This window comes from Erythrolamprus reginae, chromosome 5 (genome assembly GCF_031021105.1).
Source record: "Erythrolamprus reginae isolate rEryReg1 chromosome 5, rEryReg1.hap1, whole genome shotgun sequence".
NCBI classification, from domain to species: Eukaryota; Metazoa; Chordata; class Lepidosauria; order Squamata; family Dipsadidae; genus Erythrolamprus; species Erythrolamprus reginae.
Genome location: NC_091954.1, coordinates 67,234,070 through 67,259,142, shown reverse-complemented (window position 1 = coordinate 67,259,142; position 25,073 = coordinate 67,234,070). Strand labels below are relative to the sequence as shown.

The 25,073-nt window shown below is 40.7% G+C and overlaps 1 protein-coding gene across 3 annotated transcripts in view; it reads left to right on the top strand.

The window, feature by feature from the left end:
• The window catches only part of SLIT1 (slit guidance ligand 1), a 204,654-nt gene that overhangs the window by 33,263 nt on the left and 146,318 nt on the right, over positions 1-25,073 (top strand). For all 3 annotated transcript variants that reach the window (XM_070752899.1, XM_070752898.1, XM_070752900.1), the window contains exons 2-4: positions 2,620-2,691; positions 3,193-3,264; positions 5,972-6,043. In XM_070752899.1, coding sequence (XP_070609000.1) covers positions 2,620-2,691; positions 3,193-3,264; positions 5,972-6,043 — 216 coding nt within the window. The remainder of the gene's footprint in view (positions 1-2,619; positions 2,692-3,192; positions 3,265-5,971; positions 6,044-25,073) is intronic.

Below are 25,073 nucleotides of genomic sequence, written 5' to 3'. Positions count from 1 at the left end.
GGAGCTCCATTTTTGCTACCCCCCACCTGGGAAGTAGCCCACCCCTGACATCTAGTCTGGATATATAGTTGTAATAATACTGATACTGATCATTCTCTCCTGTCTAAAGTAATGGAAGTAATGGCACAGTCAAAGCCCCATTCTTTTAATGTTTCAGGAAACATGATTTTAAAAGGTGGTAGGTCTTGATCACTCTGTCACAGCTATTTCTTGCCTTTTCTTTTACTTTCCCCTTCCCTGTTTCCCCACTACCAGCAAATGCTTGTGGTTGGAAGAGCAATTTTCTTTCATTTGCTCCATTTAACATGCAGGGTGACTCTCTAGATATGATCATAGTTGCTAGCATTTCATGGAACCAGGAAAATCTTGGCCAATGCAACCAATACTCAAAGTTGCTCATTTTTAAGTGCACCCAAAAAGCAGCAAGCAAAACATTCCCTCTTGCAGCTACAGGCTGGACTCTCTCTCTCTCCACTATCATGCTAAAAATCAGGAATACTACTGCATTTATTTGGCAAAAGTCACTCGATTGATAGCCAAGTGCTTTTCAGAGAGATGCACTCTAGTTACTGTTCTGTCGAGCTCTCTGGTAGAATCCTCCCGAAAATTCACAGATACAAATTTCAGACACACACACATTTGAAAATTCAAAACAATGTTCTTTATACCGAAAATTCAAATAAACTAAGCCCTCTTTTGGTACAGCAAAGAGCACTCGTCTCCAAACCAACTGGTAATTTGTCCAAGTCCCTTATCAGTTCTGTGATACTTAGCTTGCAGCTGTGAGGCAATTCACAGTTCTTCTTCTTTCACAAAGTGAAACACACTTTGCTCTGGTTTAGTTTCAAAGCAGGGGAAAATCAGCACACAAAAGGTCAAAGTCAGCAAAGTAGGCACGAAACACAACGATCACATAATCCTCCACAATGGCCAAACCCACAGGCTGCTATTTATAGCAGCCTCACTAATTACCACAGCCCCACCCAACCACAGGTGGCCTCATTTTCTTTGATAATAATCTCTCAGTTGTTATTGCCTATGCATCGCTCTCCGCATGCGTGGCTGTATCATTAACTCTTGTTCTGAGTCCAAGGAGGAGCTAGATAATTGATCTCCTTTTGAGCTGTCTGCCACACTCTCCTCCTCCCTGTCACTCATGTCTTCTTGGTCAAAGGAGCCTTCGTCATCAGATTTCACCGGGAGCAAAACAGGCCTGCGGCATGTGGATGTCTCCCCCACATCCACAGTCCTTGGGACAGGAGCTGGGGCAGAGCTAACTACAACAGTTACTATATTGAAACGATCAAGCGGTGCGTCTGTGTATGCGTCAAGCCTTCACAATGGTTCCACTATATTAAGAATTTATTGATCTCCTTCTAACAGAGATTGTGTCAGGGTTCCAAGTAACAGCCCGAAAGCAATCAAATCTCCGAGGTCTAGTGTTTCCTCAAAGCATAAAGCCCAGAGCCCAATGATTGTACTTCTGTAATTGAATATGTAAATTCCTGCGGCACTGGGGCATATGAGTGACAGTGCTTTTGCTTCACACTGGTACCCAAGACAATAGCCCAATCTCCAAGATGGCCTCCAGGTACCACAAGCAATATACAGTAAATGGCAATTTGCTGAGGAAGTCATTTTCTTGAAGCTGACTGGCTTATACCCCAGAAGGCCCTTAAACCTATCATGAGCCTGAGCTGCTGTTGCTGCTACTCTGTCGGATGAGCGCAGTTTGCCAACACCTGCTGAGGTGCATAAATGTTGGAACAGTGTTAGCAGCTGTGACAAACTCTTTCCAGCAGTTGTCTTTACAGAACTCTGATGACATTCTCTCAAAGGTCCTTGTCAATTCTCATTCTCTAGAGGTTCTGAACTTGTTGGCAGGGCTTAAATTTCTCTTCACAACATGTCAGTAAAGAGAGAATCACTATTATTATGATTGTATCTGGCTGAGGATAAAATTACTTTGGCAGTCTTTCCTGCCTTACAATTTTATCCAGGGGCTTTGCTGGTTGTTTTTTTTAAAAATGTCATTAAATGAGTGGCTTTCTTCCTTTCTGTTGCTAACTAATTGCCTTTAACTTGCTATTATCATTCACAGCAAATATAGCCCATTTTTTCAAAGAGTTGGGGGATATGACCCATTCCTAGTACTGTATTGATGTGAAGCAATATTTAACAGGTATGGCTTCCAATCGCTGCTATGCAAGGAAGTTGCACACCTGTTACTAGTTTGCATCTGAACTTTTAAAGGGTAGGAAAACAATTGATGCATTATTATCCAATCTATGGGTGGCTTAGTTTATTTTGAAATCAGAAACTATCGGTAGTGCACTTTTTCTTGTGCAAATTTCTGTTCATTTCAGGCTACAAAATCATTTTGCACACTTACTTCAGGAATTCAGATAATTAGTGCTATAGAGTAACCTTTTCGAAACTTTTCTAGTCGTGAACTGTTATATAATAATTTTCCCCAGCTTGGTGCCTCCAATTTCTATAGCTAACATTCAACCTATCTGTAGCCAAAAACCTTTGAAAGCATCAGGTAGGGGGAGCTTCTGCTGGGGGTTCTGAGACTTGCATATATATTTCATTGTTGATGTTTCCTTCTTTTCACAGGGAACTCAATGGAAACAATATCTCTCGGATCAGTAAACATGACTTTACTGGGCTGAAGCAGCTGAGAGTTCTGTGAGTGATTTCTCATCATAAAACGTAATCACCTTGCTCCCTTCTCTGTCTCAATATCACTCAAATTTTATGCCAGGGGCTTCCTTCAGTTGACAGTGGCCTTAGTCCATAAGAGGATGTGCCCCTGTCTGAAGGAAGATGCATGCTCCAATGGTAGGTTGTTGCCAGTTCAGACCAGTTCACCCAAACCAGTGGTGGAAATTTGCCCCTGCTCACTGAACCGGCAAGGATGGCCAGCTGGCCATGCCCCCAAATTGGTCCTCCGGTTGCCACTCTTTGAAAGTGGCTGGCATAGAACCCTCTGTGTATGTACAGAGGGTCATTTTCCTGATGTGACGTGACTTGATAGGGTAGATAAGTGTAACCCGTCCCTGGCATGCTATTATACAAAGTCAAGAAACCTGACTTCCATTTACTACGGTAATAAGTACTGTATACCCTTTGTCCTCCTGTTTTTCCCTTTTAGGTATGCAAGTTCTGATTCTTGTGTCATTCTTACAGGCAGCTGATGGAAAACCAGATCAACGTGGTGGAACGAGGAGCGTTTGACGACATGAAAGAACTAGAGCGACTGTGAGTGTCTCAGGGCTTTGGATGTGCTATGAAAACTGATGGTGGGAAAAATGCCAGAGAACGAAAAAGAGATGCAATTTCCTAATAGAGACGTCCGTTTTTTCTTCTCGACTAAACCATGCATTCACAAGCATGAGTTAGGGTTCTCATTAGATTTCCTGTTCCCTGACAGATTAGAAGTGGAATTAAGCAGAGAAAGGAAGAACGCACCTTATGGTCAAAGGCAATCGATTCCATTACCTAGATCAAGAATAATTTCTCTCTGCCGCCACCCTCCTGCTCGTATGAGCAGATGGCGCAAGATCTATGTGGTTTTGCACTCATCTCGAACAGCTTGGCTGGCATTTATACCCAGATGCTTCTCAATCTGTTTGCCATTTGTTCTTCAGGTCCAAAATAATTTTCAGCAAGAAGCATCGAGTCACGCACAGTGCACAGACCTGCCTCAGAAACATCTGCATGTTTTCTTTATAGCAACTGTGAAAAAGACCACTTAAACACTTTCTGCTTCTCTCCTTAAACAGTCATCCAACTTGGCCAAGCTCTGAAAGATAGAAGAGTCCCAGTACAATGTTGACTGATTTCCAATATCCTTAGAACCTGTCATCATTTACATAGAAACGTAGAAGATTGATGGCAGAAAAAGACCTCATGGTCCATCTAGTCTGCCCTTATACTATTTCGTGTATTTTATCTTAGGGTGGATATATGTTTATCCTAGGCATTTTTTAAAGTCACTTCCTGTGGATTTACCAACCACGTCTGCCGGAGGTTTGTTCCAAGCATCTACTACTCTTTCAGTAAAATAATATTTTCTCACGTTGCTTTCTGATCTTTCCCCCAACTAATCTCAGATTGTGCCCCCTTGTTGTTGTGTTCATTTTCCTATTAAAAACACTTCCCTCCTGAACCTTATTTAACCCTTTAATGTATTTAAATGTATTGATCATTTCCTCCCTTTCCCTTCTGTCCTCCAGGTTGAGTTCATTAAGTCTTTCCTGATAGGTTTTATGCTTAAGACCTTCTACCATTTTTGTAGCCCGTCTTTAAGTTGGCATTTCTTGTAATAGAGATATGCCACCCAATGAAAGCTTTCTGTTTACTTCTGGTGGATTTTCTGTATCACATTAGCCTTTTCCATTTTTTCTGTGCTCTTCCATTCCCATTTCCACTCTCTAGAACAGGGATGTCAAACTCGCTTCATCTCATTCCTTTCATGTTACATATCGCGGACTCCCCCTTCGTTAAACCAGGGGTGGGCGTGGCCAGTGCATGATACATCTGGCCCGCAGGCTGTGAGGTTGACACTCCTAGGGTAGAAAAAAAAATGCGTCCATGGTTCTGTTCTATGACTCAGTACCTTACTAGCTCTTGCATCATTAATATTACCTGCTTTTCAGCGATGGGTTTTATCCAGGATGACAATGAAAATGCTTGTAGGGAAGAGGTGAAGGCTCTAGTGGACATGCAATAAAAGTAAACCAGTTCTAAATGTTAATAAATAAAGGAGATCATAATAGATTTTAGAAACAGCCAGCATGGTCATATTCCACTCAGTATCAAGGAAGCAGCTGTAGAGGTGGTTAACAGTATTAAGTATCTGGGAGTGCAGATAACTAACAATCGGAACTGCTCTCTCCACACATCATCCTTAGTGAGGTGTACAAACCAGTGTCTGCATTTCTTTCATCAGATGAGGAGAGCACATCTTTTTACTTCTGTCCTGGCCAATTTTTATTGAGAGTGTTTTAACAAACTGCATCACTGTTTGGTTTGGTGGCGGCAATACCTCAGATAGAAAGTCCATTCAGAGAGTAGTAAGGACAGCCGAGAAGAGTATAAGAAGTTCACTTCCTGTCGTTCAGAATACTGCTTATAAGCACCCTGAGCTTAGAGCTCAAAGCATTGTTAGAGATCCCACAAATCCTTTTCTGTTGCTCCCATGTGGGGGGAGGTTTTGAAGTATTTCTAGCAGGACTTCCAAATTGTGTAAAAGCTTTGTTCCCTACACCTATATCTTGGTAAACTCGCAAGATCTGTTTTTCTTGCCATGTACATGTGTACATACAAGCTAGACTATGTGGTTTCTCTGTGTCATATAATATATGTGTATATATGTGTATTTATTTATTTTATCATGTTTATGTAGTATTTATTGGAGGTGATGACCCTTTGGGAGATGTATGCAATGAAGTTTCATTTTAACATATGCAGATTAGTGTACATACAATGTAAACATAAAGTTAGTCTAAGTCAGTTTTGATAATAGTCCAAAAGTATATACAAACAGTACATACAGTACATACTTTGCAATCTGAGTAATAAAACTAAAACTATGCATGTCATAATTATGTCATGGTGTTTATATTCAGTATTTCTATTTACAATATTTGGTGATTAACTTTTTCATCATTTAATATCTTCTAAATCTGCAAACATATGCCGATACTAAATAGGAATGATTTGCCATATAGTATGTACAAACTAGGAAGCTATGAGGCTTTGACATCATGAATTATGAGTAGAAAACCACAATGTATTAGAATTTAAATCTGAATCTAGCAGTTTTACAGCATAAGATATACACAGGACAAATACTAATTATTGTCAAGAAGGCTTTGAAGTCTTCTTTGCAAATATAGTAGGATTTCTCCTAATTTCTAAGAATGCTTATGATTATTTCTTTCTCCTCCCTCCATTTCTCTAGACGGCTAAATAGGAACCAGCTACACACTTTGCCAGAACTCCTCTTCCAGAATAACCAAGCATTGTCACGACTGTAAGTAATTTACTGCATTTTGTTCATTGCTTGTTGCGTAATATTTTGCAACTTGTTCTCCTGAAAAATGATGGTGAATTGGTACTGCTGTTCATTCAGGATTTTAAAAGCATTGAAAGTGCTGGGCGTCAGTACCATGATTCATGTGAATTATGCAAACAGGTATACCTGTCAAAGTGGTGGCCTGTGGGCCAGATACATCACATGCAGGCCACGCCCATCCCAGCTCCTTGAAATGGAAAACTTTGCAAAACATCACATAACAGCAACATGACACTGGGAGTTTGACATCCGTGAAGTATACTAATGCAGCGTGAATCCTTGGGCCTGTTTGTGTTTGGTAGTTGTTGAATAAGAAATAGATAACATTTGTCCAGTCTTTATCTATAAATGTTGCACTGCCTTAATGTCATAGGTACCAGATCAATAGGAACCAATGTACAGTGATACCTCTATTATCGCGAGAGTTCTGTTCCAAGACCCCTCGCGATAATCGATTTTTCGCGATGTAGGGTTGTGGAAGTAAAAACACCATCTGCGCATGTGCGCCCTTTTTTTCTATGGCCGTGCATGCGTAGATGGTGGAGTTTGCGTTCCCCGCCTCCCACGCAAAGGGGAAACCCCGATTCGGCTCCTTGCTGCTGCTGCGCTACCGAGCAGATCAGCTGCTGGGCGGCCGAAGGAACCTTCCCTGGGTCTTCCCCCTCTTGCTGGAGGGCGGGCGAGCGGCGGGCATCAGCGAGGAGCCGGGGTTTCCCCTTTGCGTGGGCGGCCGGGAAGACCCAGGGAAGGTTCCTTCGGCCCCCCAGCAGCTGATCTGCTCGGCGCAGCAGCAGCGAGCAGACGAAGATCGGGGTTTCCCAGCCGCCCACGCAAAGGGGAAACCCCGGCTCCTCGCTGATGCCCCCACTTGCCCGCCCGCCGCCCGCCGCCCGCCAGCAAGAGGGGGAGAGATAGAGAAAGAGAGAGAAGGAAAGAAAGAGATGAGAGAGGGAGGAAGAGAGTGTGAGAGAGGAAGAAGCAAGATACAGAAAGAGAGAGAGAAAGAAAGATGAGAAAGGAAGGAAGAGAGTGACGTCATCGGGTGGGAAAAATCGCGATATAGCGTTTCGCGAAGAACGAGATCGCGAAAATCGAGGGATCACTGTATTTGCTTCCCTGGGCTCCTAAGATCCTTCTATGTTTTAAGGAAGTCAAAGGCCATTTTCTATATTGTGTATATCAAAGCTTAAGCACTGCATATGCAAAGATGAACATACTATAGTTCAGGGGTGTCAAACACAATTTCATTGAGAGCCACAACACGGTTGTGTTTGGCTGGGGGGGGGATTGGCATGGCCAGAGTGGATGTGGCGAGCTTGACATCACTCATGCCAGGGGTGCGTGAGAAAACGGGCTCCCAATCAAGCACTGGTTTTGACTGGGAAGTCCTCCTGCAACCCTCCCAGTGAAAATGGAGCTTTATAACAAAAAATATGAACAAAACTCAAGAAAGTAACTTGGAATGCATTTCTGAAATTAAGATAGTTAAAAAAGTTAAGTACTTGGGAATCTGGTTAACTTCCAAAACAATAACATTAAAAAATGATAATTATATAAAATCAATTAAGGAAATTAAAAAAGATTTAGAAATATGGAATAATTTAAAAATATCTTTTCTGGGTAGAATTGCCACAATCAAGATGAACATTCTACCCAAAATCTTGTTCTTGTTTCAGGTAATCCCAATAAATCCAGGAGGGAATTTTTTCAAAGATTTAACAAATATGGTTAAAAAATTCTTATGGCAAGGTAAAAAGGCAAGAATAAAAATAAATATGCTAGAGGATACAAAAGAGAGAGGAGGCTTTGTCCTCCCAAACTGGAAACTATATTATCAGGCAGCCGCTCTAACATGGATTAAAGACTGGATAACTTTGGAAGATAAAAGAACATTAAAATTAGAAGGTCATGACCTTATGCTTGGCTGGCATGCCTTTGTTTGGTATGATAAAGATAAAAATCATTCATATTTCAAAAGACATACATTAAGAAAATACCTACTGGAGGTATAGAAACATATAAGGAAAAACCATTTTTTAACTATCCCTGATTGGGTGGCCCCCCTAGAAGCAATTATACATCCAAATTCTATTAAGGATACAAAAACAATAAGATATAAAGATTTGTTAGATCAGGGGTCCCCAAACTTTTTACACAGGGGGCCAGTTCACTGTCCCTCAAACTGTTGGAGGGCCGGACTATAAAAAAAAATGTATGAACAAATCCCCATGCACACTGCACATACCTTATTTAAAGTAAAAAACAAAATGGGAAAAAATACAATATTTAATATTTATTCTTCCCCCCCCTCTCTCTTTGTCCTTCTCTCTTTCTATTTCTCTCTTGCTTGCTTGCTTTCTCTTCTCTCTTTCTCTCACTCACTCTCTTTATATCTCTCCCTCTTTCTCTCTCCCTCTCTCTGTCTCTCCCTCCCTTTCTATCTCTCCTCTTCCTCTCTCCCTCTCTATCTCTCCCTCTTTCTCTCCCTCTCCCCCTTTCTCTCTTTCTTTCTTTCTCTTTTCTTTCTCTCTCTTCTCTTTCTCTCACTCACTTACTCTTTGTATCTCTCCCTATTTCTCTCTACCTTTCTTTCTCTTTCTCTCTCTCCCTTTCTCTCTGTCCCTCTCTTGCTTTCTCTCTGTCCCTCTCTTTCTCTTATCTCTCATTCTCTCACTCACTCTCTTTGTATCTCTCTTTGTATCTCTCTATCTCTCCCTCTTTCTTTCTCTCTCCCTTTCTCTCTCTCCTCTCCCTTTCTCTCTCTCTCTTGCTTTTTTCTCTCTTTCTCTCTCCCCTCTTTTTTTTCTCTCTCTCTCTTTCTCTCTCATACACCACGCCGGCAACAGAGAGAGAAAGAGAGAGGCAGAGGTCGGGCGCGTTACCGGGAGGTGGAGGCGGTATGGGGACGCTGGGTGCCGGGGACACCGAGGAGGGGGTGGACGTGGCCTCTCAGCTGCAGAGCTGAACAAGGGCGGAGGCAACGGCGGAGTCTGGCACTGGGGCCATGCGGAGCTGCTCATCCAGGGGGGCGTGGACCGGCAAGTCGCCCTCCGCTCTCTCTCTTTCTCTCCCTGTTGCCGGCATGGTATATGAGAGAGAAAGAGAGAGGCAGAAGTCGAGCGCGTTACCGGGAGGTGGAGGCGGCGTGGGGACGCTGGGTGCCGGGGACACCAAGGAGGGGGTGGACGTGGCCTCTCAGCTGCAGAGCCGAGGCCATGCGGAGCCGCTCATCCAGGGCGGCGTGGACCGGCAAGGTGCCCTTCGCTCTCTCTCTTTCTCTCCCTGTTGCCGGCGTGGTATATGAGAGAGAAAGAGAGAGAACGGAGGGTGACTTGCCAGTCCACGCCCCCCTGGATGAGCAGCCCTGCATGGCCCCAGCGCCGGACTCCGCCGTTGCCTCCACCCTTGTTCGGCTCTGCAGCTGAGAGCCCACGTCCACCCCCTCCTCGGTGTCCCCGGCACCCAGCGTCCCCACGCCGCCTCCACCTCCCGGTAATGCACCCGACCTCTGCCTCTCTCTTTCTCTCTCATATACCACGCCGGCAACAGGGAGAGAAAGAGAGAGAGTAGAGGGCGACTTGCCAGTCCACGCCCCCCTGGATGAGCGGCCCCGCATGGCCCCAGCGCCGGGCTCCGCTGTTGCCTCCGCCCCCATTCGGCTCTGCAGCTGAGATGCAGTAGCTAAGTTCACTCCTTTGTCTTCCCCGGCACCTAGTGTCCGGCCCCACGCCGCCTCCAGCTCCCGGTAACACGCCCGACCTCTACTTGCAGGAACGGGTGGTGGGGCGGCGCATAGGGGCAAATGTTTCTGTGCGAGGTGGTCGCGCTAGCAGCTTAGAAGGAACAATGACGGCGCGGCCACCTCGCCGCTGACACAGCCCTTCCCGGCAGAGCCCTCCCCAACAGCTCCCGCTGCCAGCGCACAGCTCTGCTCGCCCAAAGCCTGGTGTTGAGGCTGGAGAGCGGGCTTCGGACTCTCGGCTTCAGCGGCTGCCATTGGGCCGTTGTTTTCGTGGTGGCTGCCCTGCGCTTTTTAAATGCGCCGCTTTCCTGCGCTGCTTTCTCGGGCAGCTGGCTTTACTGGCCAGTGCAGGGTGGCTGCTACGACAACAACGATGCCATGGCGTCCGCTGATGCCAAGAGCTGTCAAAGAGGCCCTGAAGGGGGACAGGGTGGTCCCCGCCGCCCGTGTCAGCGGCGAGGTGTGCTTGCCTTGTGCCGTGTGGGAGGGGAGGCGATGGAGGTCAGGGATTTTCAAGCAGCCGCCTTCCCCCCCCCCACACACACACTCAGTGGACAGTTTTTCAATTGCCATCGCCTTTTCCTGAATTTCGCGTCCACTCACCGTGGAGGAGGAGGTGGAGAGGCAAGGAGGCGGGGAGGAAAGCGGCCCTGCAATTGGCCAATTTATTTCTCGCCTTTAGGGAGAGGAACTGTTGCTGCTCTGCCATAGGGCAGCAACAGTTTCTCTCCCTAAAGGCGAGAAATAAATTGGCCAATTGCAGGCCCGCTTTCCTCCCCGCCCCCTTGCCTCTCCACCTTCTCCTCGCTCAGCAGCCTACCGCGGTGAGTAGACAGGAGATTCGGGAGCTTATTATATTGATCAGTAAACTCTTGTGAGCTGCTGCGGGCCGGTTAAAAGACCTCATCGGGCCGCATCCGGCCCGCGGGCCGTAGTTTGGGGACAGCTGTGTTAGATGATCAAATGAAGTTAAAATCTAGAATTAAATTACAAGAACAAGGAACAATAATTGATTGGTGGCATTATGCACAGATTAGATCTAGATACCAGAAGGATACCACGCTTTATATTTTTAATAAAAATAAAAATGTATTGAGTAATTTAATTACCATCAATCAAAATAGAACAATTGGGAAAATATACAAATATTTGATTGCCCATAAGAACATTGAATTAACTTTAAAAGATAACATGATAGTTTGGTGTAAGAATATAGGGAAAGATATAGATATAGACACATGGGAGAAAGTTTGGATAAATAATTGGAAAATGACAAAATCAGTGTCTATGAAAGAAAACCAAATTAAAATGTTCTATAGATGGCATCTCCCACCATACAGAATAGCAAAAATGTTTCCCAAGACCTCCCTGTTATGTTGGAAATGCAAGAAAGAAATAGGGACCTAATACCACCAATGGTGGACATGTGGTAAAGCTAAAATGTATTGGAAAATGATAGAGAGAATGATAAAAGAAATAGTTATGCAAAATATAGAAATCACCCCGGAGTTTTGTTTGTTAGGAATTACTAACCAGGTTTATAAGCAAGAAATTTTATATTTAATTAACCGCGGCAAGAATTATATACGCGCAAAATTGGAAAGGGGAAAATATTCCCAAAGAAAACGAAGTTATTATAAAAATATTAGACTGTGCGGAAATGGATATGATGACAAGACGATTAAATGACCAAGAAGAATCAAAATTTTATGAAACATGGAACAAAGTCTATATATGGATAGACAAGAAAAAAATTAAAGAAAATTAAAGTCAAAATATGTAAGAAGTAAATATATATGTAATGGTTGAGATTTGTTTTTTTTTTAAAGAATGGTACTAGAATTAGTTTATATATACAATAGTAATAAGATGAGAAGAATGTGATTTTATCTTAGTTTAAATTACTTGTTACTAGTTTTTTTAATATATTATTAGCTATTTTTTAATGTATTAGTATTCAACTATGTATTCAATTTTGTATTCTTTTTTCTATATCTGCATTTACACTTTTGAGATAAGTGGGGAGGATACCTCCCCAAACTATATGTTTAATGTTTGTAAGTTTGTGTGTCCTTTTATGAAAATTAATAAAAAGATTTATAAAAAAAGAAAAGAAAATGGAGCTTGGGATGTGGCTGGCAGAGGCCTTAACACCTAAGAGCCAGATCCGGTCTGTAGGATGCTTAGATCTGGCCTGTGGGACCACTCTGGAAATGGTCCCACAGGCCAGATCTAAGCATCCTACGGACCGGATCCGGCTCTTAGGTGTTAAGTTTGACACCCCTGGTATAGTTCATATTTAAATACTGGCACTAAATGTGATGAATTCTACCAAATAAAAGCTGAGATATTAAAGTTGATTGGTAATCAACTACAATAGAGTCTCAATTTTCTGATATAAATGGTTGGGCTGATAGTTGGATGCCCGAAAATGTCGGATAATCCAGACTCTACTGTCAAGGCAGGAGAAAAATAAACAGGAGGTCCTGGGATAAAGCATTCCATCCGCCTCTTGCTCCCTTGCTTGCTGGCTGGTCTGGAGAGAAACGGGACCTCTCGAGGCTCTTTAGTCGCACTGCCTCCAACGGGCGGAAGGGTGGACGTGGGTTTTTACAGCCTGGCAGTGACAGCCACGGAGGACCTGTCCCAGTCTGACCCAGCCCAGCCCGAAACGCCACCACCACCGTCATAAAGCGACCCCTCCAAATCCTTCGGCTCCCTGACATCTTCCAAGGAAGCTGGGAGGAGACTATGGGATTGGGCCCTGCAGCTGCCTGTTTTACGGCACGCTGACCCACCCCACCATCCGTATGGGTTGAGAGAGGGGCGAAGACCCCCACCACCTCCCAATTGGAACTTTAAAGAAGGAAGTGGGGAAGGGAGCTCCGGACAGCAGGCTGACCTGAACTGTTTCTGTGGGGCAGCAGCCTGCGCCTCCCCCGCCCCAGCTCTTCTCAGCATCCTTGGAGACTGTTTCCCCATCGCAGCTGAATTGTTTGGGGGCGTGTCTGGTGGCACGGACATGCCTACAGCCACGCCCCCAAGCACCCACGATGTCAGATGATTCAGAGTGTCGGATATCCGAAGGACGGATAGCCGAGACTCTACTGTACTCATTGTGCTGATTGTTCAGTTGGCTGTATTTCTACAGGAATTTTTGAAGTAGTCTGGTTGGTCTGCAAGTCAGGCATAGATTAAGTACGACCATTGGGACAGACAGACAGAGTGATAGCTACAGAGGAGCTCCATTGCATATCCATATCCAGATACTCAAGTAGCGAAAAGGAAAAAGAAAGGAATAATTTCACATGCTGCACAGATGTACCTGGGTTGAAAGGATGTTACAATTATGCCTCTTGCTAAATTGATAATGATACATTTTAGCAGCACACGTATGACTATTTGTGTACAATCAGTTCTCCAAATTGTTTCAGATGAGAAATTCATAAATGAGAACTGGGTTTCTGTTTCTGCTAATTTAAATATTTTATGTTTGTCATTAAGCATATATGCAATTATTTATTTTCATTTTTAATTGTCAGGAGTTAGAAAAGATAAAAAGTGGATTGTACTTTTAGAAAAAAAACTGTAAATAGACTAAAGGCAAAATGTACAAATGTAAAAAAAATAAAAATCCCCTGTACATTTATTTTCCAAATTGCTTGTCCTAAAATATTTTGTTGGTAAACCATTTTATAATTATTGTGTTTCTGTATAGCTTTTCTCAATGCAAATGTAGCATTAGGTTATATAATATATTCCCTTCTATGATTGTTAACTATTAGCAAAGCATAACATCGTGTGAGTGGGGAGCACCTGCTGAGGCTTATTATCACATATTGGGAGGATGTGAAAAGAGCTTCTGGAAAAGCTTTTGAATCAGAAAATCCAGTTATATAATTAGTGAGTGCACGCTTTCCCCACTTAATGAAGATAAGAGCACAAGTAGAAATTTTAAGTAGTATTGAATCTAAAGCGGAGGCCAAGAGATCAGCTACACATCAACTTTGGATTTTTGAGAATTTCAAGAGTGATTGATTGCAGTGGCTGTGTTTGTATAGCGTGCCAGTCTAGACTGTTGGGTAATTGACTTATCTGGGGATACACAAGAAAATCATCACTGGATTTCAGCTGCATTTTTTAAACATGTTAATGAAAAACTGAAAATTCCACAATTATTTTATTTGTGCTCTGAAGCATCATAGAAAGATAGCAGAGTGATTTAGTTTCCAAGTTCTTTTTTATTCATTTTTTGTTGGATTTGCATCCTTTATCAAAGAACTCAAGGAACTTTATACAGTACATTCCTTTCCTTGCAGTGGGTACATGGTCTGTAATGAGAGAAACTGACAGATTGGAAATGAGTTTCTATGCATTTGAGGGAAGGGGATAAAAAATAAACCCACTAGAGATGGTATCCCTAGAGAAGTCCTAGTTGCTTTTGGATCGCATTTCAGTAAAGGCCGTCAGAAAGCAGCATTATCTCAAGTAAACAAGGATCACCATAGTTAGGCTGCAGAAATCTGTTATTTTATGGTTGTCCAGAATTTTACAGGAAAGATATAGTAACCCAAATTTAATTCCAAAATTTTTTGTGTCCAGCTTGAGTTAAAATCCTGCTACATTGTTGACTGGGTTTTCATGTTTATGTAATACAGTAGCCATAGTTTGAACTAAGTCATCACTTTATTTGAATCCAGCTGATAAAATAATTTCATTTTTTCCTGTTTGTTTCTTCCTTCTCATTTCATCATCTCTTCTGTGCTATGTTTATATTTTCCAAAATATATACTTGAATAAAGAGTATTATTTGTACCTTGGGATGGAATAAGAGTTTTTATAAGTAAAACTGATACTTTAAATGATTTGTAACTTGCCCGATTACATGTTTATAATGTTTCCAAGGACATATTTGGTTCTTGGAAACATTATAAATGAGTCCTTGGAGAGGGGCAGCATACAAATCCAATTAATAAATATTTAATATTTATCAGGGAAAAAGTTTATTGAAATAGGAAGTGACTATTGATAAATTTTATTTTCAATCCATTTTTATTATCTGATAATGTTTATAAAAATTGAATATCCAAGTTATTTACACAGCATTTATGGTATCCTGATTTTTCCAAATGTAATTATTAAAAAAAGAAAAAGGGAGATGAATATTTTACAAGTGCATAATATTTAGTTCCAATATTGCCTCTGAAGCTCCTAATGGTAACAGAGACATTCTTTGGAAATAAAAATGCTGCACCCCGGGGCCTTTTAGTCTAAGTGTGGTCATCTTTCCAGTAAAACAGAAAACCTTTGGCTGAGGTAATAGAAATCATATTGGGGTAGGAGTAGTAGAGGGAATAATAGGATACAACCTGACTACCATAGTTTGCCTTCTAAGAAATTGTTACGACAGGGCTTGTCCATCCTTTTATTTATTTTTATTTTATTCATTTGTCCAATACACAATACAGGGAGAAATGTTGGGGTTTAGGGGTTGAGTCCGGTAATGAGTTCCACGCTTCGACGACTCGATTGTTAGTCATATTTTTTACAGTCAAGTTTGGAGCGGTTAATATTAAGTTTGAATCTGTTGCGTGCTCTTGTGTTATTGCTGTTGAAGCTGAAGTAGCCATTGACCGGTAGGACGTTGCAGCATATGATCTTGTGGGCAATACTTAAATCGTGTTTTAGGCGCCGTAGTTCTAAGCTTTCTAGACCCAGGATTGTTAGTCTATTTTCGTAGGGTATTCTGTTTTGAGTGGAGGAATGAAGGGCTCTTCTGGTGAAATACCTTTGGACGTTTTCAAGGGTGTTGATGTCCGAGATGTGGTATGGGTTCCAGACAGATGAGCTGTATTCAAGGATGGGTCTGACAAAAGTTTTGTAGGCTCTTGTGAGTAGTGTGAGATTGCCTGTGATATTTTTGTGAGGCATCAGCCATGGTGGGATCGCACAATTCCAAATATATATAAAGCCCACCTGCCCCTCCAATTATTTTTGAAATTATGAGCTAATACAAATTAAAATATATTTGGGACATGTTTTCTGTCTTGGATACCTGAATTGTACAGTTCTGAATGCTGTGAATACTGTATATGAAAATTGTCTTGTAGTGTCTAAAACCCATTCAAAGCTAAGAAAGATAAATTGGTAGTCCAACATAACATGGTAATTTTTATAGTTTATCTATACAAGCCAGATTTTGTAGTCTATAGTGGAAAGAGGCAGAATGCCCAGTTTTCTTTATCATGCATTTTTGGGTAGTCTAACAATGAAGGAATCCAACAGCTTCAACCAGTGGGTGGCATTCTCCCACAGAGGAAGGGCAGAGCTGAAGAAAGAAAGCCAAACTCTCAAGGAGAGATTTGCTCCCCTCCCCTCCATTTTCCCTACCTTATAAGAAACACCAAGTTGATTCCTGGGGAATGCCAATTTGGCTTGGTAATAGGGGTTTCAGTCTCAGGGACAACTGGGGGACGGATGGGTGGATGGGTTCCCACTGCACTTGCTTCTCATCTAGATGGAAGATCTTAGGAATGAGAATGAAAGGAAGTGCCAAGGAGATGGTTTCCTCTGCTTTGTAAAGAATAATATAAAAGGACAAGAGCAAGGGTAGGTCTGTGCTAGCGCTCTAAAAAGCATGTTTTCTGAGGCAGCCGTTGCCAAGGTAGCTGATTACTTGATCTGGCTCACTGCCATTGGCCAATGACTTTCCTTCTTCAGGTTTTTAGACAGTTGCCCACTGTTGTTGGACAGTATCCCTCTCATAAATAAAACCATAGCCATTTCTAGATTTATGAGGGATCAGTACATGCACATGTTGTGAATGGATTAAGCCCTTCCACACAACTCTATGTGTCCAAGTCCTCCTCTCTGATCTAGCTGGATCTAGGTGGCTTTTAATGGTTTTTGCCCCCTGTTAGAATACATGTTTCAGACTAGATTATTTATTTTATTTTTTTATTTATTAATTTGTCCAATACACAAATACATAGGAAGAAAAATAGATATGTGGTAATATATATAAGGTAAAAGTGAACTTAGAGGAGAGGATATATGAAAGGAAGAGAATATATATGATAGGTGAAAGAAAGGAAAGACAATTGGACAGGGGACAAAAGGCACACCAGTGCACTTATGTACGCTCCTTACTGGCCTCTTAGGAACCTGGAGAGGTCAATCGTGGATAGTTTAAGGGAGAAATGTTGGGGGTTAGGGGTTGACATAATTGAGTCCAGTAATGAGTTCCACGCTTCGATAACCCGATTGTTGAAATCATTTTTTTTACAGTCAAGTTTGGAGCGGTTCGTATTAAGTTTGAATCTGTTGCGTGCTCTTGTGTTATTGCGGTTGAAGCTGAAGTAGTCATTGACCGGTAGGACGTTGCAGCATATGATCTTGTGGCCAATACTCAAATCGTGTTTTAGGCGCTGTAGTTCTAGGCTTTCGAGGCCCAGGATTGTTAGTCTATTTTCGTAGGATATTCTGTTTCGAGTGGAGGAGTGAAGGGCTCTTCTGGTGAAATATCTTTGGACATTTTCAAGGGTGTTGATGTCTGAGATGTGGTATGGGTTCCAGACAGATGAGCAGTAGTCTAGGATGGGTCTGACAAAAGTTTTGTAGGCTCTTGTGAGTAGTGTGAGATTGCCTGAGCAGAAGCTGCGTAGGATCAGGTTAACAACTCTAGAAGCTTTTTTGGCGATATTGTTGCAGTGGGCTTTAGCACTTAGGTCATTCAATATTAGTATTCCAAGGTCTTTTACTGAGTGTGGGTTAGCAGTGAAAGATTGTTTATTCAGTTCGTATGTGCGGTTTGGATTCTTTTTGCCGATGTGGAGGGTAGAGCATTTGTTGGTTGATATTTGAAGTTGCCAGGTATTAGACCAGTCTGAGACAAAGTCCAGGACTTTTTGGAGAGTGAGTGTGTTATCAGTGGTGTTGAAAAGTTTCACATATATGTTACATTGTCCTTCATGTTTCTAATCTTCATTGTGTCTTCAAGGATTTCTGCAGAATACAAAATATAAATCAAAGCTACAAAGGATTATATTGTATTTAAATGGATTTTCTGTCTTCTGTTTGTTGTAATCGTGCATATGTTTGCTCTGAACCTAAAGCTTAGGGGAATGCAAATGGCTATATGACCTAAGGACATTCATGCATTATTTCTGGCAGTGCAATGTATTTTTAAATGCCATGGAATTTTACATACCTTAAATTTCTTTTCAATGCATTGTAGTACATTATTTTGTTTGTTAATAGGTTACCCATTTCATTTTAAAAATGAGTGGCATGGAACCACTGATGTTCAGCATGATAGTCAATTTTATTATTTATTGCTATTGAACAACTATAAATTTCAATGGTCTTTAATTCAATTTATTTATAATAAAATGAAGAAATGATATCAGAAAGAAACATCACACATAAACTGCTATAGATCCAAGATACCTTTCCTGTCTGGAATTTTGAAAAATAGGTTGATGTTTCAATTATTTGTGGTGTTAGCAGTTATATCAAACATTTTGCGGATTTTCCACTCTCTTTTATTTAGATTTAACTTGAGTTAAAATTTTATTTTGATGTCTGTCAGATAAGAGTATAGTGTATATCTTTAAGGAATTTATAGAGCAGCAGACTTACTGAGTTGCCTGGATGAGTTTTCCTAGGCCAGGGATGGTGAATCTATGGCACGGGTGCCACAGGTGGCACGTGGAGTCATATCTGCTGGCACGTGAGCTGTTGCCCTAGTTCAGCTCCAATGTGACTCTGTGTGCCAGCCAGCTGAGTTTTGGCTAGCATGAGGCTCTGGGAGGGCCTTTTTGGCTTCCAGAGAGCCTTGGGGGGATGGGGGAGGGCAATTTTTCCTACCCCTGGCTCCAGGGAAGCCTTTGGAGGCTAGAGAAGGTGAAACACGAGTCTACTGGGCCCACCAGAAGTTGAGAAACAGGTCATTTCTGGCCTCCAGAAGGCCTCCGGGGTGGGGGGGAGAGTTGTTTTCGTCCTCCCAAGGCATTGAATTATTGGTTTGGGCACTTGCGCATGCACGATAGCGTGCACACACCCTCTTTTGGCACCCGAGGAAACAATGGTTCACCATCACTGTCCTAGGCTGTCTTAGTGTAATTTTGTACTCTAATGAAAATAGTATTATATTTATTTTTATTTCTTTTTAAAACAGAGGAAGAGGTGAGGCAGTCTAAACTAGCAAGTAATCGGGGTGGCAATTAGCAGCAAAAATTTTTTGTTTGTTTATCCTAAATATTTTTGTGTACTTTTTGGTTATTATATTTCTACACACTAACAAATTAATGAAATAGAAACAAGTTCTGCAGACAGGAAATTTTATTTTTGGGCGCTTTTGTTAAGGGCATAGTCTGATTGTGAACAAGCACAGTGTGACTTTTTAAGCACATTCTCATTTTTCTTTGCATTGTTGTCCTATAATAAGTCTATGTGGTTACTAACAGTGGACACCAACTTGACAGGATGTAATCAATCAACCTAAAATAAGAAAGACAGGCAAGGCTTCCAGAATGTGGATGAGATATGTGAGCTAAAGACATTTTACAATATGGCCTTTGTTGTTTATTTTGTAACAGAAGTAATCATTATTAAAAGCTTCCTCTTTCTGTGCATATAGGTCAATAGATAATTAAACAATTAATTGATGCTGCCTAGACTCCAACAACTGTTTGTCATTTACAATGTTTGAAACCATGGATATTTTTCATATTTTTACTGAAGAGTTTGTAAGGTTTTGTTTCTTTTTTAAAAAAATATACTTTATTTATAAATATATTGAAAGGGTAGGGGAGGGATAGGAAGGAATGTACAGAAAGGAAAGAAAAAGGGAGGGGTAGGAAGGGATAATGAATCAAGATACAAAATTGAACAATTCAGGTAAGCAACACAGTTATACAATATAAGCTATAGGTTAATAGGGATGTTATATTTCTTAAACCTTGTAAATAAGCAGTAAATAAAGAATATCAAAAATTTTGTTATAGTATAATAATAAATGTTACATCACCTATTAATATATATTAGCTAATAGTAACTTAATGAAAATATTTTCTAAATTTGAAGAGTAAAAACAGGGGGAAAGGAAGAAGGTAAATAAAAGAAAGAAAGGAGTGAGAAGAATATGGAAATTATCTTATAACTGGATGAGGAGGAACCGGCTACTTGTGGGGATTTTAAAAAATTTTTTTTAACACACATACAGACATACAAACATTGCATTTTCTCTGAACAGAGTATTGATTGGATCAAATATTTTATACAGCTTATAATATCGCCAAACACAATTTTATGTATTTCCATTTCTGCAATAATATTCTTTCTCTCTATTTTTCAAATTCTATTTATCTCCTACATCTTTTCTAACATTTAAGTAACACCATCATTTGCCCTTACCCCAAAACTTTCTTATTCCCTTTTCTAAATAAAACCATTTAAAAGCAATCCTTTCCATCTTAATTTCTCATTTCTCATTTATTACAATAAAATAATATTCCATTTACTTTTCAATACCTTTTCCAATTAACTTCATAAATGATAAATGTCTTTAAACTTGATTTTTACTTCTTTATTCACCTATCCAATATCCTCTTATAAAGCATTCATCCAGATATTACACCCGCATTTGTTAATCTAAATATAAATCACTTATGTCTATAAATATTAATTATACCAATCTCATTTATTAAATCATAAATATCTCAAAAAATCCCTTCTTTCCATTTTATTCATCATGTCATCTTATTCCAATATTCCAATTGCACATATTTATCATAATACAGTTCATTTTTACATATCATATTCCCTATTCATCCTTCTTTTAATTATAGTAATAACAATTGCATTTAGACAGATATACCACTTTATAGTGCTTTTACAGCCCTCTCTAAGTGGTTTACAAAATCAGCATATTGCCCCCAACAATCTGGGTCCTCATTTTACCCACCTTGGAAGGATGGAAGATTAGATTAGATTAGATTTATTGGATTTATATGCCGCCCCTCTCCGCAAACTCGGGGCGGCTCACAACAATAATAAAAAACAGTACATAATAACAAATCCAATGCCCACCAATCTAATTACAGTTTAAAATTAATAAATTCATAAAAACATTCCCAATGTATATAAAAACAGACACACAGTCAATCAATCAATGGCAAAACAACATGGGCAAGGGGGAGATGTTTAGTTCCCCCATGCCTGACTGCAGAGGTGGGTCTTAAGGAGTTTACGAAAGGCAGGGAGGGTGGGGGCAATCCTAATCTCAGGGGGGAGCTGGTTCCAGAGGGTCGGGGCCCCCACAGAGAAGGCTCTTCCCCAAGGCTGAGTCAACCTTGAGCCAGTGGTGAAATTTGACCTGCTGAACTACAGGTAGCAGTTAGCTGAAGTAGCCTGCAGTGCTGCACTCTAACCACTGCTCCACCCTGGCTCTTATACCATTAATCATTTTCCCATATACTCCACTTCTTAAAGTTTTATCCTCATATTATATTTTTTCCATCTTTCCATTAAAAAACTAAAAACAAAAAAACCTTTAAAAAGAAGAAAAGAAAGATAAGAGAATTTGAGAATGAAAAGGAAATCTTAACAAGTGGAGTGTATGGGAGATTAAATGAAAATGGTTAAATGAATAATTAAAGGAAAGAAGAATGGGGAATATATATTTAAATGACTTGTATTATGATTAATATGTGTAATTGTGTAATTGTAGTATTTGAATATGATGATATGAGGAATGAAATGGAAGAAAGGAAGAATGTAGTATATATTTAAAATTGTTTGAATAGTAATATTAATGACTGTAATAAATGAAATTAATGTAAGTAATATCTTTAGATATAAGTGATTTATATTTAGACTAATATTGGTGATTGTAATATGTGTCTGACTGTTTATAAGAGTTTGTTCTTTTATCCAACAACCTCTTATAAACAGTCAACCATATGTTGTAGCATATTTTCTGATTCATCAAATTTAAATAATCCACATATCATGTTGATTATTTCTTTAAGTTCATTAAACATTTCTAATTCCTGGGACATTTTAGTATTTCCACAATGTTTTAACTTCAGTTTAAAGTTATGTAAATCCATCTTCTATTGTCGAGATCAAACTGCAAACAAGTCTTCCTTAAAACTTTTCAAGGGCACTGTGTGAAAAACAAAAGCCATTTTGTGACCCCCAAATTCTTTGTTGCAATTCTTTTTATTACCAGTTGGTGTCTCTCTCTCTACTCTGCAATTCCAATCAACAAAATGGCAAAATAATCACATTCAGTAGAAATCCACATTTTAAACCTTATTTTTCACTTTCCTTTATTCTTCTTTTAATGTTTCGAATTTAAAATTACTTCCAATTTTCTTAAGCAACTGCTTTCTTTTGGGTTCCTTCTCAAAGTATTTATAATTATCTCGGTCTCCGGTTTGGACTCGTGTTTATACTTCCACTTCTTTCTCCCCCTCCCCCCATGCCAAATTAGCTGCTAATTCTTTACTGGGATTTTAAAGTTCTTTAGGTAAATTATTATTTTTAATATTATTGGCCAATTACTCACCTGGTCTCGATATTTATTTATTTATTTATGTATGTATGAACTTGTATTTATTTATTTATTTATTTATTCATTCATTCATTCATTCATTCATTCATTCATTCAATTTCTATGCCACTCAACTCCCTAGGGTAGTGATGGCAAACCTATGGCATTCTGGCACATGAGCCGTTGCCCTAGCTCAGCTCCAAAGTACATGTGTGTGCCAGCCAGCTGATTTTTGGCTCGCACAGAGGCTTTGGGAGGGCATTTTTGACTTCCAGAGAGCCTCCATGGGCATGGGGAAGGCATTTTTACCCTCCCCCGGCTCCAGGGAAGCCTTTGGAGCCCGGGGAGGGCAAAACACGAGCCTACTGGGCCCACCAGAAGTTGGGGAAATGCCATTTCTGGCCTCCAGAGGGCCTCTGGGGGGCTGCGGGAGCTGTTTTCACCCTCCCCAGGCATTGAATTATGGGTGTGGGCACTCACACATGCACGATAGCGCACATCCACACTCTTTCAGCACCCGAGGAAAAGAAGGTTCACCATCACTGCCCTAGGGACTCTAGGTGGCTCACAGCTAGAATATAAAACATCAATAATAAACCTCTAAAAACAGTTTAAAAACAATTTACAAAAGGAACAGTTAAACACCTGCATATTCCATTTCATTCAACTCATAGTTCCTGCACAAAGCTTATTCTGGTTGCCCCAGCTTATTATGTCCACCATGGCCCCTGTTGTCGGTTTAAAGAGCTTTCCTCCGACCTCGGAGGCATTTGCCCATCCCTCTTGGTCTTCCGAGGTGCCTCTCCTTCTTCTCCGTCCCTACAGGATGGATCTGGTCCGAAGACCCCCCAAAAGCGGCTTGTCAGCCTGAAATTTTGCTGGACTCATTGGAGCCCGCTGTTTCCAAACCTTATTGCTGTGATACTTTCCATTTCTCCCTATTACTTGTGTTGACAGTAATAAATAGGATGAGGTTACCCATGGTTTTGATGAAATAATGCAGCTATATTGCAGCTTCATCAGTAATCTGATATGATATAATACAATATAATATTTCTGCAATTCCATAGTTATTATAATATTTGCCAAGAAGGGAAAGGGAAACTATTAAAACAGGCAAATTATTACTGCTTCTGCTAATAATAGTTATAACAACAACAACAACACAATTATTTTATTTATTTTATTTATTTATTCTTTGTCCAATATACAATACATATGAAATAGAATAGACATTGAGTAATATATATAAAGATAGTAAGTAAAAAAGAAGAGAAATATATGAGAGGGAGAGAATATATATGATATATGAGATAAGGAAAGACAATTGGACAGGGGACGTTATATTAAACAATTGTTACAAAACAAGTTGCAGTTGAATCATGCAGTATATATGAGAGACATTATTGAGCTCAAAACCTAGAACTGGCTTTTTTTAAACTTTCCAGAGTAGCCCAGTTATCTGCTTCTCCTCCTGTCATTTTTGTTTAATGTAGCACATAAGCCTTTATGTCCAATTCTGACCAGAATCACCTTGAACTCTGAGATGGGAGGCAGACGAACGAACAAATAAGGAAAGAAAGACTACCCAACATAATGAAATATTGACATTCTGTCATTGTGCTTTGCCATTTTCATGATGGAATGGACTATGGCAAAGTCCAGTTTGAGCACAAAGAGGAACTGCAGCCAAATCACTGTCACCCTTAACTTGGCCGTGCGTAAAACACTGTGAGGGCAGTTAAACCCTGTGACATTCTAACAACTAGCTGTCACTGTGCCCTTTATTGGACTCATTTTAACCCTTTGCAAAGCTGACTTGGAAATTTCTCAAGTCAGTTCAAAGGACAAGCAGATACTGGTTTGACTGCTAACCAGTTTTCTGCCAAGGAACCTCTCAGATGGGAGGGAAGGGATTCCCAGTATCTCTGTGACATTACTTTTCATAGATGTAGCCATGACAACATGGTTTGCAACTTGTTTGATATTCATTATGTAGTCTCAGTAACTCTTTGAGTATCAATGCGCAACACATAGATAATTCCCATTAACTGATGTATATTTAATTCTGATGTATGACTTTTTGTTGCAGACAAGTGAAGGAGAAAAGTAAGGAATTTATTTCCTCTCTGTCATGAAAACTATTTTATAAAATGACTAAAGGAAAAGTGGACTAGTGGTCAAGACAAGTATATATACAGTGGTACCTCGGTTCTTGACCACAATTCATTCCAGAAGTGTGGTCGAGAACCGATTTGGTCGAGTACCGAATTAATTTATCCCATAGGAAATAATGGAAATGGATTTAATTGGTTCCCAGCCCCTGTTGACTCGCTGGGAACCAATTAAATCTATTTTCTTTATTTCCTATGGGATAAAAAAATCTGAGGAGCTCTATAAGCGCTCCAAGCTGCAGGAAGGGTGGGGGCGGCTGCAATCCCGGCAGCTTCAGGGGGCTCCTTTCCTCAGTGCTTCGTCTTGTTACCTGTAGGCAGCTGCACCAACTTTCTCCTTCCCAGCAGCAGCAATGGCGGTGGCTTCCCTTCGAGGAGCAACAGCGCCGGGAACATCGCGTAATAAAGGGAAGCTGCTGGAGCGGCGGCAACTGCTGAGATGGCTCCGGCGGCTTCCCTTCATCACGTGACATTCCTCAAAGGGAAGCCGCTGCCGGGAAGGAGAAAGTTGGT